At 50.4% G+C, this 15,051-nt stretch overlaps 1 protein-coding gene and 1 non-coding gene across 2 annotated transcripts; both read right to left on the minus strand.

The window, feature by feature from the left end:
* Window positions 1–2,702: 2,702 nt before the first annotated feature.
* On the minus strand, window positions 2,703–10,189 carry LOC144946739 (sulfotransferase 2A1-like). Its single transcript, XM_078875871.1, has 7 exons — window positions 10,069–10,189; window positions 6,849–7,089; window positions 5,829–6,037; window positions 5,263–5,389; window positions 4,856–4,950; window positions 3,982–4,162; window positions 2,703–3,372 (listed from the first exon to the last, which is right to left on the minus strand). Exons 2-7 carry the CDS (start codon window positions 7,060–7,062, stop codon window positions 3,251–3,253), a joined length of 948 nt encoding a protein of 315 aa, XP_078731997.1. The 5' UTR covers window positions 7,063–7,089; window positions 10,069–10,189; the 3' UTR covers window positions 2,703–3,250.
* Window positions 10,190–14,546: 4,357 nt separating this feature from the next.
* On the minus strand, window positions 14,547–14,664 carry LOC144946784 (U5 spliceosomal RNA). Its single transcript, XR_013639954.1, has one exon. It is a non-coding gene; the product is annotated as a U5 spliceosomal RNA (small nuclear RNA).
* Between the last annotated feature and the right edge of the window lie 387 nt (window positions 14,665–15,051).

Raw genomic sequence — 15,051 nt, forward strand, 5'->3', positions numbered from 1 at the left:
GTCGAGTCGGGGTTCCAATTGGGTCAGGGGGCACACGTGTGTCGGTGTGTGTGTTGTGGGTGTGTCAGTGTGTGTACGTGTGTGTGTTGCTGTGTGTGTGGTGTGTGTGTACGTGTGTTGGGCTGTGTGTGTTGGGCTGTGTGTGTTGGGCTGTGTGTGTTGGGCTGTGTGTGTTGGGCTATGTGTGTGTGGTGTGTACGTGTGTTGGTGTGTGTGTTTACGTGTGTTGGTGTGTGTACGTGTGTTGGTGTGTGTGTTGGTGTGTGTGTGTGTGTGGGGAACGGTAGTGTAGTGGTTAGCGCGCTCCGCTACGAACGCGGCCATCACAGATTCCCGCTCACGGCTAACGCCAGTGGCGAGCACCTGGACCGGTGGCGAGCACCTGGACCGGTGGCGAGCACCTGGACCGGTGGCGAGCACCTGGACCGGTGGCGAGCATCACCGAGGATGACTCCGCCGTCCAAGAGTACCCGGCGTGGGGTCTCAACGTCACAACTCGGGAGCAAGGGGGGTGCCGGCACGGCACGAGATATTTGGGGTTCTTAAGTACGGCACGAGATACTTGTAAAGTTACTTGTAGGGTGCGTCTTTCTTTCCGGAGCGTCTTATAATCAGGAATAAACACAAGCATGCAATCAATACGCCTGTTTGCATTATCCCATAAGCCACCGTGGCATTTTGAGATTGACTGGGGTTGATGAGACACTGAATTTGTTGTGAACCATTGCTGCTTAACCATAATAGAGGGTTTGTTGGGGTTAGATCGCGTGAATATATAAATGTGTCGTTAAACCCGCCACCACCCGGCACAGCCAACTAGTAAGGGTTGTCACGTAAACAGAACGTGGCCAATTCGTCACTAGTACAGCACTAACCGGTGTGTTGGAAAGCCAAGCCACAACAATTACAATCTGACTACGACGTTTCGCCAGTAATTACAACTAGCTTCATCAGGCGACAGACAGATTTGTGGAGAAGCCCACATGTTTCGTTCCTTATATCGAGGCGTAGACGTGGTGACCACACTTCTGCGCTCTTGCGCAAAGTTGGGGGTATTAATGAGTCAACGTACATTATAAATACGCATTATGCGAGCCCTTTGATCGTGTCCTTCCTGTCCATTGTGTGTATTAAAATGCTGCTTAAGTTGTGCATTCCCAGAAGGCCATTTGGCTGATGGGACGTGTAAAAAAAATGATTGTATTTGTTCATGCGATGAGTTGTTACGTGTGCGTTTGTCTGCTTATTTAATTGTATTTCCTGCTGTTCTACTGGGCGACGCTAGTGATGAGTGTGTCTTGTGCATTATCCAGATAATACTGCGTGCCTTATCCAGATAATACTGCGTGCCTTATCTGCATCTGATGATTGTGTCACCGAAGCAACTTGCAGGCAAGATGATGTCCACCTCAACGCTCTGTCCATAGCTCTGCCTCAATAATGATAACACGCGCAGTGGCTTGGTAAACATTCAGAGGAGTTAAGCCTTGCCTGGAATCAAGTTGCATAAACAACGAAGACAGGTGAGAACGCCCTAAGGCGTGCTTCTCATCTTTTGTCGTTCTCTGGTCTGACCCTGGTGAGTCTATAGGCCCTGAAGAAGGCTGTCTCTGGTGTAGACCACTCAGTTTCAAATACATCGCCATATCTTATCAGAGCATGTTTTGTTTGCATGTCCACCACACGAACGTGTGGTTAATGCAGACGTGATTCGTTGAAAAAGGTTTCTATTCGGTGTTTGAACGTATTAACACCACCTGCTTTATTGCCAGAAATTGTAATGCCTCTTCTTCTTTGTTTCATCCAGGTGCATACTGTGTGTCACTTGAGCTGCGTTCACGCACGGGTTGATAGCTCACGTTTAGTGAACTCCACGTGTCTTATGTACAACGTCAAGGGGTTCGCAAAACCGCGGTGGAGCTTCTCAACACGAGGGCCACGTGTTTGACCCTGTAATTATAGGCCTAATATAGATATATATAGATATGTCCGAACGACCACATTCGATACAAGCACAACGACAAAAATAACTGATCGATAAGGTCAACTAATTATTACAAATGACTACCATATCGATTGCATTTATTATATGAAAAAAATAAGAAAAAGGACCCATTTTGCAGCATTTATGATGTTTAGATAATATAAATTGTAAAAGAATACACAGATTTCACTCTCCCTATATCTAGCAACACTTTCGACTGCCCTACGCAACAGAACAGATCCAGATTGTGACTTCCAATGAACTCAAAAGTCTGATGGGGACTCAGGAATTGTATATATTTTTTCTTGTGACCTTGAAATTAGGTCTTGTATAAATAACAGTTAAACACATCCGTGGAACTTAGTATGAGACATTCTACCGGACGACGGTGACGCCGCCGAGTGTGAGAAGTCGGGTTGGGTGATGTCTCGCCGGCCGGGGCACGCGGTCTTCTCAGTCGCGGTGTGTCGGGGTGTTCTGTGGGCTGCTCGGGGCCAGAGAGACGTACGGTGCGAAAGAAATGCGACATACCCAGGGCACTCCCCGTGAGACACCTTATTCTTGAATAAGCGTGGAGACTGGACACTAGGAAGAGTAAATGAGCAGATAATAGGATTTTCCACAGATCGATTTCGGGAACATGTAAAATAGAAACACCGATTTCACGAGGGCAGAGAAGAGGCACTCAACTGTTCGAGACAATTTTAATATTCCGTGCAACCGGTTACTGAAAGCAGTTCGTGAAGCAACAATCAACCCTTTCTATCGCATTTGTGTTCAACATCACCGCTTCACACAAAGTACCACACCAAGTACTGGACAGTTTAATATTCCAATGATAGCAATCAATAGAGTATGTGTTAAACACATCGTAATAGTAACATTCTTGACAATTTCTGTTCCCATCAGGATGGTTAAGCTAAACGGTAGGCATGGAACAATGCGTTGACTCGGCGATTGATATCGATTCTTCATCGCTAATAATATAGGAGCCCTCCAGCCATGAGAGGCCACTATATTAATCTGTTTAAAAACATTGGATGGCCATTGTATATCAGACCATTTTTTATTTTAGAAATTTTAAACTGCAAAAAACTTAATTATCGATGCATATTTAAAGTTCGATGCAGTACAATTAATATGAGACGATGAAAACTCAGCATATATCCAATAATTCCTTGGCAATAAATTCCTGCCTCTGAACGGTTTCTTTTTTCCTGGGTGCACCACTGAGCCACGTGGCACCCCTCACCCCCCCGTGACGCGTCACGGCTCCAGGGTCTCTGACGAGGTGCTCATCGTCACTCCTCGCATCCGCTCCTCGTACAGCTCGTCAAAGTGCTCGCTCTGAGCCACCGTGAACTGAGTCTTCCAGTCGCCGACCACTCCTGCCGACACACAGACGTGGGGGCAAGGTCATGTATATGTTGTTATTTTCACTACCGAGGAAATCCACATGGAGCCACGAGGCAATTTTTCCAATCTGGGTTTTGCTACGTTGGGATGTTTGGTCAATGTCCGTATGCTGAACTTCTTTCGTACCGGTACGTAGCCAACCGTGCTAATTGGAGGTGCGGGAAAAACAACGTTCATGAGTGTTTGGATTTGTGTGGGTGGAAACCGGATAAAATACACCGTGCATGTGAGAGTACGGCATTCAGTTCCACGCAGATGGCACAGATTGTGCTACAGATACAAAGACAGGTACAGACACGGACATGGATAGAAATGGACAAAGAGACCGACGTGGAAATGTGAGATAGGCACAGAGAAAGGTTGAGAGAAAGAGATAGAAACAGACATACACGAAGAAACTCGCGGAGACAATCAAACAATACGTATGTATGTACTGTATGTTGAACTTCTTTCGCACCGTACGTAGCCAACCGTGCTAATCGGAGGTGCGATTAGGGATGTCTGATAATATTATGGGTGCCTCAAAAGAAGCGTGGGCCCTATGCAAACACACAGCACTACAGACCGCACTGCGCACGCACCCTTGCGCATGAAGCTGCCGCGCTTGTGGTCGATCCACTGCTCGGGGACGAGCGAGTAGTTGACCATGCGGCTCTCCCTCATGCTGGAGAAGCGGCAGTGGGAGGCGACAACCTCCGTGAGCCGGTCGCTCGCCTCCCGGCCCACGAAGCGGCACAGTCGGCGCACGACCCCCTCCAAGTCCTGCGCTCTCCCGATTGCCGCCGCGAACAAAACGGGAACGATACGTGGCGTGGGGCGGTTAGCGTGGGCCCACGGTGAGAGGATTGAGATGGAGTGGGGACGGGGGAGACTTTTGCAATTTCCCCTTCTCTCAGTTGCCCGCTGCTTGGGTTCCTCCACAGTCACTTGGGCCCTGGTGCCGTTGCACGGCCTGCGCACTCGATAGATGTCACCATCTCATCACATCACCATCTCATCACATCACCATCTCATCACATCACCATCTCATCACATCACCATCTCATCACATCACCATCTCATCACATCACCACTACATTTGGTTTTCGAAACATTCTTACAGCGCAGGGCTATCGCGAAGGCACCGTGCTTCACGGGGCGACGTTGCTCTGTGCAATCCCATTTTGGAGTAATCTTTTGGTGGAATTTTCCTAATTTGGACCATGACCACGGCACACGTGGCCTGCTCGGTTTCAAATCGCGTCCACCGGGATCCCTTCACGTTCGCCGAAGCAGTCGGCGGCGTAGCACTGATGGTTAATACATGCGCAGCATTAACCAGGGCGGCCGCACCGTGAAACTGTCGCAAACGTGCTGCTGCTGTCGAGGTCACCGTGACCCTACGACCTCCACAAGTCTCATGTCGTGGGTCGGGGCTCGTAGGCGCCTGCCAATGATCCTCGTCGTCATCCTCACCCGGTGCAGGTCCTCGTAGGACACGAAGAAGAGGTCCACCTTGTCTCGGTTCTCAAGCCAGCCCCTGACGTGCTCGAACCAGGAGCCGAACAGCACTGCGGGAACGCCGGGACCACCACGCCAGAAGTCAACCACCACTGTGATTGTGCAGTTCTCATGAATTTCAATCGCAATTAATATTTATTTTGCAATTGCAACAACAGTAAGAGGTCTTGCAGCCGGACCAACATCATCAGCAAGTGGACTCAACCGGTCCTTGGCCTCCCCGACAATCACTCAACTTTAACCGAATACTCGGTGCGGTGTGAAAACATCAGCACTCCGAAGAGACAAGGGTTGGCTGCTTTGGTATTCGTGGTGCAACGATTACATTAATCTGTCCCACAGCCGGCCCTCCTCCTCCCTACCTTTGCCTTCACAGAACTTGTCGTAAAATTCCTCCCAGGTGCCGGGCTCCTCCAGGAAGCGGGCGATCTTGTGGAAGTTGTAGGAGGACACGAGGATGTCCCTGGGGTTCCTCGCCATGTAAATGACCTTCTCCAGACGAGGACACGGGGCGACCGTCAGTGAGGTTGTCACGATATCACGAAGCTGTCTCTCGTCTCGTCCACCGGCCATGCCATCATCCCTTCTCGCGACACCTTTCCTGACAGTCAGTATGACTGATTGTACATCTCGGTGTAATTCCGAGCATGCACTTCTCCATTATTCTTCATGCACCCTTTCGGGCTTTTGTTCCGTGTGATTATTTATTTATTTTCACAGCAGGCAATGCTGTACACACTCATGAATAACCTTGCATCTTTAAGGTCTGAACTCGAATATAAACGCGAGCAAAGCTAAAGGCACGTACGACAAAGCTCGCTCGGAACATTCGGGATTATCTGTCGGAAGGACACAAAGTGGAAAACTGCAACAGACCGAGGGCAGCCAGTCATGGAGACGACCTCCCCCCCGCTCCCCGTCAACACACCTTGGCCTTGGCTTGGCCGATCTCACGTGGCGCCAGCTGGAAGGGCAGGTGGGTGGTGATGAGGCGGGGAGAGGCGCGATGCTCCAGGTGCTTTCTGCCCGTGTCCTGCTCCAGCCAGGGAACCCGCTCCCAATTGGGCACCGACTGCACGGGGCCCATGTCTCCGTCGCTGTACACCAGGGTCACGATCTCCTGCATCCACGTCGTGCCTGTGACGTGCGCGCGCACGCGGGGCAATGTTGTTGCAGCGTCGCCGCGATGTCGTTTTACCACGATGCGATACGATTCCAATTGTCACGACATGACGATTTTATCGATATATCGGTTTACCGTAACTTTGTGATTGTTTTGGTTTGATTTGTTTACTTTTGTGTGCCTTGCTGCGCTGCCAGTATGATGTGCGGATTACTGTAAAATTAATTATCGAACTGTTGTGCACATCCCTTATGCTTGCCACGAGTGTTCTAATCATCCCCCACTATACAACCTGTACAGAACTAATTGTGGCAACTCTGCAACGTGCATGTCCTTGTACGGCCCCATTTGCCAATCGAGGGCCTGTCCATGCCGAGTGCAGGTCTCGTGCAGGGTTAGTGGACTACGTGTGGCCAGTACGGGTTGGTGCAGGTGCGCAGCATAGATGTAAGAGCATAGAATCACAGTACAACCACGGGGCTTCTTCCGTGTACAGGTAAATGGTGCCCACACACCTGTACACTGGCACAGGTGAATGGTGCCCACACACCTGTACACTGGCACAGGAAAAAGAGTCTCCCACCAGCAACAACAGCCGTAGAACGTCAACTAAATATTCTCGTTAAAAAAATTCAACCCGCGTTTTAAACAAGTGGTTGGTTCTTTGACACTGTTGTTGAAAACAAATCTCACGGTGGCTGTCAAGGGGACACCCAACCCGTAGCTTTGGCCACCAGCGGTCAGGGTCAGGGGCAGGGGCACCCCACTGCCCGACCCGCGCGCGTCACGCCACTGCGTGGAGCGACGCGGGCGAGCGACGCGCACCTGATTTGGGGTAGGTGACCACGAAGAGGTCATCGGAGCGCACGGGGAACTCGCGCGCGTAGCCCAGCGTCTCGGCGCTGTGGATGTTGCTGGGGAACAGAATCCCGCTGTACGCAAACATGGCTGTCCTCGGCGACTCGTGCGGCGTCTCTGCCACGCCGTTGTGCTGCTGCTCCTGCTGCTGCTCCTGCTGCTGCTCCTGCTGCCCCGCCATAGCTGCCCTTGGTGACTGCTTCCTGTGCTGGGAAAGGGAGTGCGGCGTGAGCGTTGAGGAATAAGTATAACCGGTAAAAACAAAGTTTTTCACTATAAATCCTTTATATGCGTGGCGGCTAGAGTCCTCTCGTCCTCTGGCTTGAGATGGCTGCCACCTATGGGTCAGATGATTGCATTGCACCATTAAGCAATTGGTAATTAAATATAATATTTTTGTCCTAAAAAGTGTAAAATTTTTGAATTTTTTTTTCACGAACATTAATTGTCACGCACAACGAGTCTGTGTGGAAAATGTCAGCTCGATTGGATCACGGGAAGTGGGTTAAAAAACGATCGAAATATTTGCACGGACCTAAGCAAGCAAGCGAACTTAATATAAAGGATTTAAAAACAATGCACACACCATCATCATCATCATCAGACAGGTGGTCGGTTTCATTGCACAACAGGCCAAACCTTGAACCGCCCCTCCAGCCCTCTTGCTGGCAGAAGAGAATGTTGTATTTAATCTTGATTTGAAGTTTTCGTGACTGCAATGTTCCATACTCTTTGGTTCTTTCGGTAAAGTCACGTAGGTATAAAAGAAAAGAAAAAACTTGTAAAAATTTTTTTCAAAATAATCAAATTTTTTTTTTTTATACCTACGTGACTTTACTGAAAGAACCAAAGACTGTAATATGCAAATGGTATAATTTCAATTAACGTTAAGTTTAATCGTGGCGTTAGAATCATGAGCTTGATCTTTTGTTTGTCTATAAGGATATGGATTCGATTGGGTTTACCGTAGCGTATCCATCGATTTACGAACGTTCGGTTCACGGAATTTCGCGTGAACGCGATTGCCAAATCATCGAATTTTTCCGCGTGAACGAAATGCCACAGCAGCAATCGCCACGAGGCCATCAAACGAGGAGCCGCCCCGGAGGCTGGGGCAGCATCCTCTTCCGCGACAGCGTCACGGAGTCGCTGCAGTGAAACACTGACGTCTCCACGTCGTCACCTGTCCAGGCATTCCGACGTGCAGATTTTTACGGAGAGTTCCCTGAAAAGGATAATTATTTTCGTTTTAAATAAATTAACGTTCGATCATTCTAATATGTATCTTCTTTGTTGTTGTGGTGTGAAAATCGATAGAGGTGTGTAAATTTTTCGGTTAGGCGTAGAGTTGCAATGACATCCTTTTTTTTACTTTCATAAAATTAATGGGGAAAAGCCATCACGATTTACCAAATTTCGTGTTTACGCGTTAATTTTTAAGAACGCGCCCCCTTCGTAAAGCGAGGGGTACTGGATGTGTGACGTCACGAACCCCAGCGCCCCGCGAGCTGCGAGCGCCTGAGGGCTGTGGATGGGGGAGCGGTGGCGGAGCGGTTAGCGCGCTGCTGCTACGAACCCGGCCACCCGAGTTCGATTCGCGCTCACGGCGACAAACACCGGTGACGATTATCTGAACCGGTTCTGGGCCTCCCCTAGGTCGACTCAGTCTCAAATGAGTACCTGGTGCGGTGTGTAAACATCGTCACTGGGGAGACAAAGGCGTCCGGTCGTGGTGCTGGCCACCCATCCCCTCGCGTGTCGTGCCGGCCTTCATAGGTGCTCGCTAATAGCACTTGCCCCAACAGTCTGTTAAGGTTTTACGGGGGTTCTTTGTATTTGTGGTTGTGAGTGTGGGTGGGTGAGTCGATTGTGTGGGTGGGTGAGTTTATGGAGGTGCAGATGAATGTGTGGGTGGGTGAGTTTATTGAATTGTGGATGGGTGAGTGGATGGGTAAGTTAATGGTTGTGTGAAAAGGTGAGTGGATGATTGTGTGGGTGAGTTTATGGAGGTGTAGATTGGGGAGTGAATGGTGAGTTGACGGGTGGATACATGTGATGTGTGGATGGTAAATTGTTTGCCATTCTGTTCATTAATACTTTTCCACGAGTTTGCTTGCATGCTAAATTAAAGTAACCACATTTTTCTGCAATGTTTCACATTGTATTTCCTCCTATTTTATTTGGTAGTGGCACAAACATTTCTCGCCTCCAATGCCTAGGCGATTAGTTCCTTTCCCATAGCCTCTTGAATCTATGTGCATGATCTCTTCTTCCGTTTCTCCACCTACTTCCAGAAACTCAGTGTAACTGCCGGCATCGTTGTAGCTCTACTGGTATCTCTGCTCGTATTTCCTGATCTCTTCTGGAATGTCTCTATCTTTGCTGGTATCTCTGTAACTCTGCCGATGTCTCTCTGCATGTCTACTGGTATCTTTGCTTGTATCTCTATCTCTGCTGGTATCAATGTTTCTCTGCTGATATCCCGGCTGAGTCTGGTGCTATCCCGTGCCTTCGGGGTCCCCTTTTCCACCCAGGTATCGCTGTGTGTGTTTCTCGTGGTTGATAAACAAACAAAACAAAACACCGCCAGAACAACTGTGGTTCTGCACTCATCCCTCCCGCCCCAACCTTCACGAACTGTACTGACCCGGCTGGTGAAGTATGGTCAAACATCACGGCCCCCGCATGTACATACATTACCCGGGAATGCACTGAGAACGTCGCATCTCGGAAGCTAAGCAGGAGCTTAGCCTGGCAGAGTAGGTGAAGCGGGGTAAGGTGAACGCGGGAACGAGGAAGTACGAGATTGATCGTAACACGAGGTGCACATGCACCCCAGGTGAACATTCGCACGAGATTTATCTTAACACGAGGTGCACATGCACCCCAGGTGAACATTCGCACGAGATTTATTTTAACACGAGGTGCACATGCACCCCAGGTGAACATTCGCACGAGATTGATCTTAACACGAGGTGCACATGCACCCCAGGTGAACATTCGCACGAGATTTATCTTAACACGAGGTGCACATGCACCCCAGGTGAACATTCGCACGAGATTGATCTTAACACGAGGTGGGCATGCACCCCAGGTGAACATTCGCACGAGATTGATCTTAACACGAGGTACACATGCACCCCAGGTGAACATCCACGCCGGGTGCGGAGGCGACGCGTGCGCATACCTGCAGCAGAGGTCCCTCTCGGCTCACGGTCTCCGACTCAGTGGCGATCCCTCCGCTCCCTTCTGCTCCCTCCACCCCCTCGCTCCGGACCACAACTCATGGCATGCAGGGGGCGGCGAAGGGGGTGGCGTCATGCTGAGTCCTGAGAGGGTGCGATAAGGGGCCCCGCAAAAACCGCGGTTTCCGATTTCGGAATAGGGAACGCGGCGCGTCACGACCACGCAAACACCGCAGAGTTCTGACTGCGCAAAAAAATGTGCGTCCACGACGCGCGGTCACTGCTGATGCGGCAGAATCGCCCGCTGCCAGGGGGTCTGTTGACTCGATGCAGAGGCGGGCCCGGTCGACGTGACCGAGTGGTTGGTTGGCGGCGGTGGTGCGGTTCATTTCATTTATTTCATTCCATTTATTAGGTATAACCCTGTGAGCCATGCGGCTCTTGAGTCGGGTGCAACCGCAACAAACACGCGTTCGTGCGTTCCTAACGGACCCGGCGCGATCGGACCGTCAGATCGACGCATCGACAGGAAGCTGCGATCGACGACTTCGTTGTGGGTCGGTGACCCGGGCCTCCTATCCCACTGAGGCAAGAGACTCCCCCCTCGGCTTGCGAAAATTTCCCCCACCCCCCGTGCCTCTTTGGCCACCACGAGAGAGACGACGACGACGATGATGATGCAACACCTTGTTCTGCGTGAGCTTCCGGGCACGAAGCGCGGTGGTCACCGACCCTGCCTCGGTCTCTCGCCAGCACACGGCGAGCACAAACACAGCGCGACGCGACCCCTTTGTGGCTGAGTCGACATCAAGGGTAGCCCAGGACGGGTTCGGTTTGAAGTTGCGCCATTTGGGTCACTTGGCTGTGTGGTCCACGAGGACATCAATTTGCATGTCCAGGGTGCTTCAATCTTGAGTTGAAGCTTTCGTGACTGCAGGGATCCATACTCGTTGGTTCTTTCGGTAAAGCCACGTAGGTATAAAACTTTATTTTATATAATTTATATTTTATTATACCTACGTGACTTTACCGAAAGAACCAAAGAGTAAGGATGCTTCAAATTTGGTTTAACACTTCTGAGAATTTGCAACAAAACCACAAGAAATGTGCTGCCTCCTCCGGGCTGTGGAGACCACCTGGAGAAGATTCCAGGCCACGCGTTGACAACGACGGCGACCAAGTGGGGCAGACTCTTTGACTTTTTGAAGCTGTTAAAATGACAATTGTTATCATGCTACAGCGTAGTATTATCCGTTATTTTTTCCATTAAAAACGACAGTCCCATGTAAGTGTTAACATTTATTCGAAGCACCCTGTATATATCATTAGACCTCCTTTGCCAGTACCAAAATATAATAATAGTGGTTTTCCCCTAATGATGTAGATGCTTACCCCGAGCCCTCATTACTTTGATAGTGCGTTGTCTTTGAGCTGTACGCCTTTTGGCGTCCTCTGGTCTAGCACCAATTGAGACGAGGTTCAAAAGAAAGCCGTCTCTGGTGTGAACCAATCAGTTTCAAGGACAATGCATAGATTATCAGAGTGTGCTTTTTGTTTGCATTTTCACCACAAGTATTGTGGTTAATGCACACATGATTCCTTGTAAAAAAAGGTTTCAGTTTTGTTGCCAGAAAAAAAGGGAAACCCCCTATTATCACCCTGTATTTATGCACGTACATTTACAAAGACGAAGGGTCCCCCCGCATGGCCTGAACAGACTGTAGGCGAGCACCTATGAAGGTCGGCACGGCACACAAGGGGCTGGGTGGGTGGCCAGCACCACGCCCGCACCAGGTACTCATTTGAGGCCGAGTCGACCTAGGAGAGGTCCGGTTCAGATACAAATCCGTCAGTGGTGCAGAACGTGAGCGGTAATCGAACCGGGCGTCGTCGGGGATTCGCAGCGCAGCGTGCTGACCGTTGAACTACAACAACAACAACCGCCATTCGCCACTAAGCCGTGACGTCACGACGGCGCTTGTGCCAGGCTAGGTGCACTTTAAGGTCACGTGAAGTGTCGAACGCCCGCTGGCAGGAGGCCACGGGACAGACTCATGTGCCATGGGTTGACTGACTGAGATGACTGGCCGATGGAGAGATGTACACAAGAAGGAGGCGTCGTGGAATGTATGTTATCATACAATATTCCATTGGCAAATCACTGAAAATCGTCGTACCGTGCTTGAGCACACATCACGTGGGGAGGGAGCCGGGGGGTTTCCCGTCTTGGGGGGGGCAGATTGAGCTGTCGGCATTTCCGAAGGAGCTCAAACGACCATCGCGAAACAAGCGATCGAGTCCAGCCATTTGTTTCGCGTCGATTAATCGACCGAGTCGACGAATCGCCTCTGCTGCCATGTTTGCCTGATGACAAACTTGTGCTGTGCAAGCCAAGAGCCCTCCACACAAGCACCCTGGAGACCATTGAGGGTTCAACCACAGCCAATTGCACGGAACGCACTTGCGGGTTCTGTTGAATGCTTCGCGTGGGAGCTCAGCTGGGCATCACCTTGAAGGGCTTCTCTGACTCTCTGCAGAAGAGCCATTTGCCATTGTAAGCAGCGAGGACTTAGAGCAGAGGTGGGGGGAGAGAGGGCCCATGGCACTCCACCACCTGCCCCACCTGCCCCACATCACCACGTACGCGCCTCCAGCAACAGCCCCGGGGAGAGAGAGCGAGAGGACGAGGGTAGCGATAAGTACGGGAGGCAGTGGCTTATAAGCTGTCTGTGTGGGGAGCTACTGGTCGAGAGAGCTGTGTGTCTAAGGAGCTGTCTGTGTGGGGAGCTGTGTGTCTGTACAGGGAGCTGTCTGTCTAAGGGAGTTGTGTGTCTAAGGGAGCTGTCTGTTTATGGGAGCTGTCTGCTTTGGAGGCTGTCTCTGCGGGGAGCTGTCTGCCCCAGTAGCTGTCTGTCTCGGGGGTGGTCTGTGTGAGCAGCTGTCTGTCGAGTGAACTGTCTGTATAGGCAGCTGTTCATATCGACAGCTGTCTGCCTCGGGGCTGGCTGTGTGGGAAGCTGTCTGTCGAGTGAACTGTCTGTATCGGTAGCTGTTCACATCGACAGCTGTCTGCCTCGGGGCTGGCTGTGTGGGGAGCTGTCCGCTGGCATGGAGCAGCAGCTGCTGCTGCTGGTGCTGTGCGCGCTGGGCTCGGTGCTGGCGCCGTGCCCGTGCCGTGAGTGCTGGAGGGACTACGTGAGTCACGGCAGCTTCACACACTCCCAGCGACACGCACGCATTGCGACACACAATCAGTGTAACACACAAAATACAAAATAAAATCCCCCATATAGCCTTAACAGCATCTATAAAGCCCAGCACGGCACACGAGGGGGTGGGTGGCAAGCACCACGCCTGGCCGCCTTTGTCTCCCCAGTGGCGATGTTTATACATCGCACCAGGTACTCATTTGAGGCTGAGTCGACCTAGGGGAGGCCCAGAACCGGTGCAGATAATCGATGTCACTGGTGTTGGCCGTGAGCAGGAAGCGATCTCGGGTCGCTGGGTTATAGACACACGCACACAGCTCCCCATGTAGACACACACGCGCACAGCTCCCCATGTAGACACACACGCACACAGCTCCCCATGTAGACACACACGCACACAGCTCCCCATGTAGACACACACGCACACTACGACAGTGACATGACGCGCATTTGTACTGACACATATCGGCACGGTGACAGATAAAGATAAAGGCGCCAAGCAGAGCCTGAACAGACTGTTGGGGCAAGTGCTGTTAGCGAGTAGCGCCTATGAAGGCCGCCACGGCACACGAGGGGGTGGGTGGCCAAAAACCACGCCCGGCCGCCTTTGTTTCCCCAGTGGCGATGTTTACATGCCACACCAGGTACTCATTTGAGGCTGAGTCGACCTAGAGGAGGCCCAAGATCGGTTCAGATAATTATCATCACTGGTATTGGCCGTGAATAGGAATCATACATATGACCCATGCACACACTGATGCACACACTAGGACCCACCCAATCCTTAACCATGAGTATAGGGTTACCCAAATCTCCAACACCATCCTTAACCCTTATCCTATCTCGAATCCATTGCAGGACCTTCAGTCAGCTTGCAAAGGTAGATTAACATGTTTTATTCATAGCATGTACTTTATAAACATCGTCCACTCGCGTGCAATGTATAAAGTTCCTCCAAAAACTAATATTCAGCAACAAATGATGTGCGTGCTACATAGCCTTTATATATGGCATGTTACTGGTAGGGGATTATTGTGTCCGTCCGTCGTGCAGGGGGGGGCTGGGTGGGGAGGGGCTGGTCACCCCGTGGTGTTCTTATAAAACTCAACGTTTAACCTACTCACGCCGGCTTGTGCCCGGCCCTCACAGTCAAGCATATTTGCGGAATACACCACGCCGCTGTTGACCCTGGACATTGACCGAGTAACCCAACGTTCCTACCAGCTCCCTCCGCAGGAATGTGTTTAAATCTCATTTTGTTTTGACAAAGGAACCCTGCCGGAGCAGGGTAACGAAAAATTGGTTTCAATCTCCTTGGATTGTTCCTCTCCACGGAAATCTTTAGTAAAAGGCGAAAGATTTATTCGCTTTGAAGAGAAACCAGAGTTAACTTTTGTATCCCCACACGTGGGTACATATACCACCACCTGATCGCTTTATCCTATGGGTCCCTTACTTCGCAGCCTAACATTTAGTTTTATTTTAAAAATACATCACCATAATGCGATACAAATTCGGATTAGTGTTCCCTTGACGGATATTCATATGTATACGAAGATTATTAACGTAAAAATAAAACAGTATACATTCGTGCGCACTGCATTTCCGTTGTGCATAAATTAGACGATTGAACCTATGGCGGACGGAAGTGACGTAGAAGCCAGAGACTTTCGATAGCTTTTAGAAAACGAAAACTGGGTCCAAAAAAAAACATTAAATACGAAACAATCCTTAAATTTTTTAGCGAAGGAATATGTCTTGCTATGTTTGATTTCT

The sequence above is a fragment of the Lampetra fluviatilis genome, chromosome 42 (assembly GCF_964198595.1).
Source record: "Lampetra fluviatilis chromosome 42, kcLamFluv1.1, whole genome shotgun sequence".
Taxonomy (NCBI): Eukaryota; Metazoa; Chordata; class Hyperoartia; order Petromyzontiformes; family Petromyzontidae; genus Lampetra; species Lampetra fluviatilis.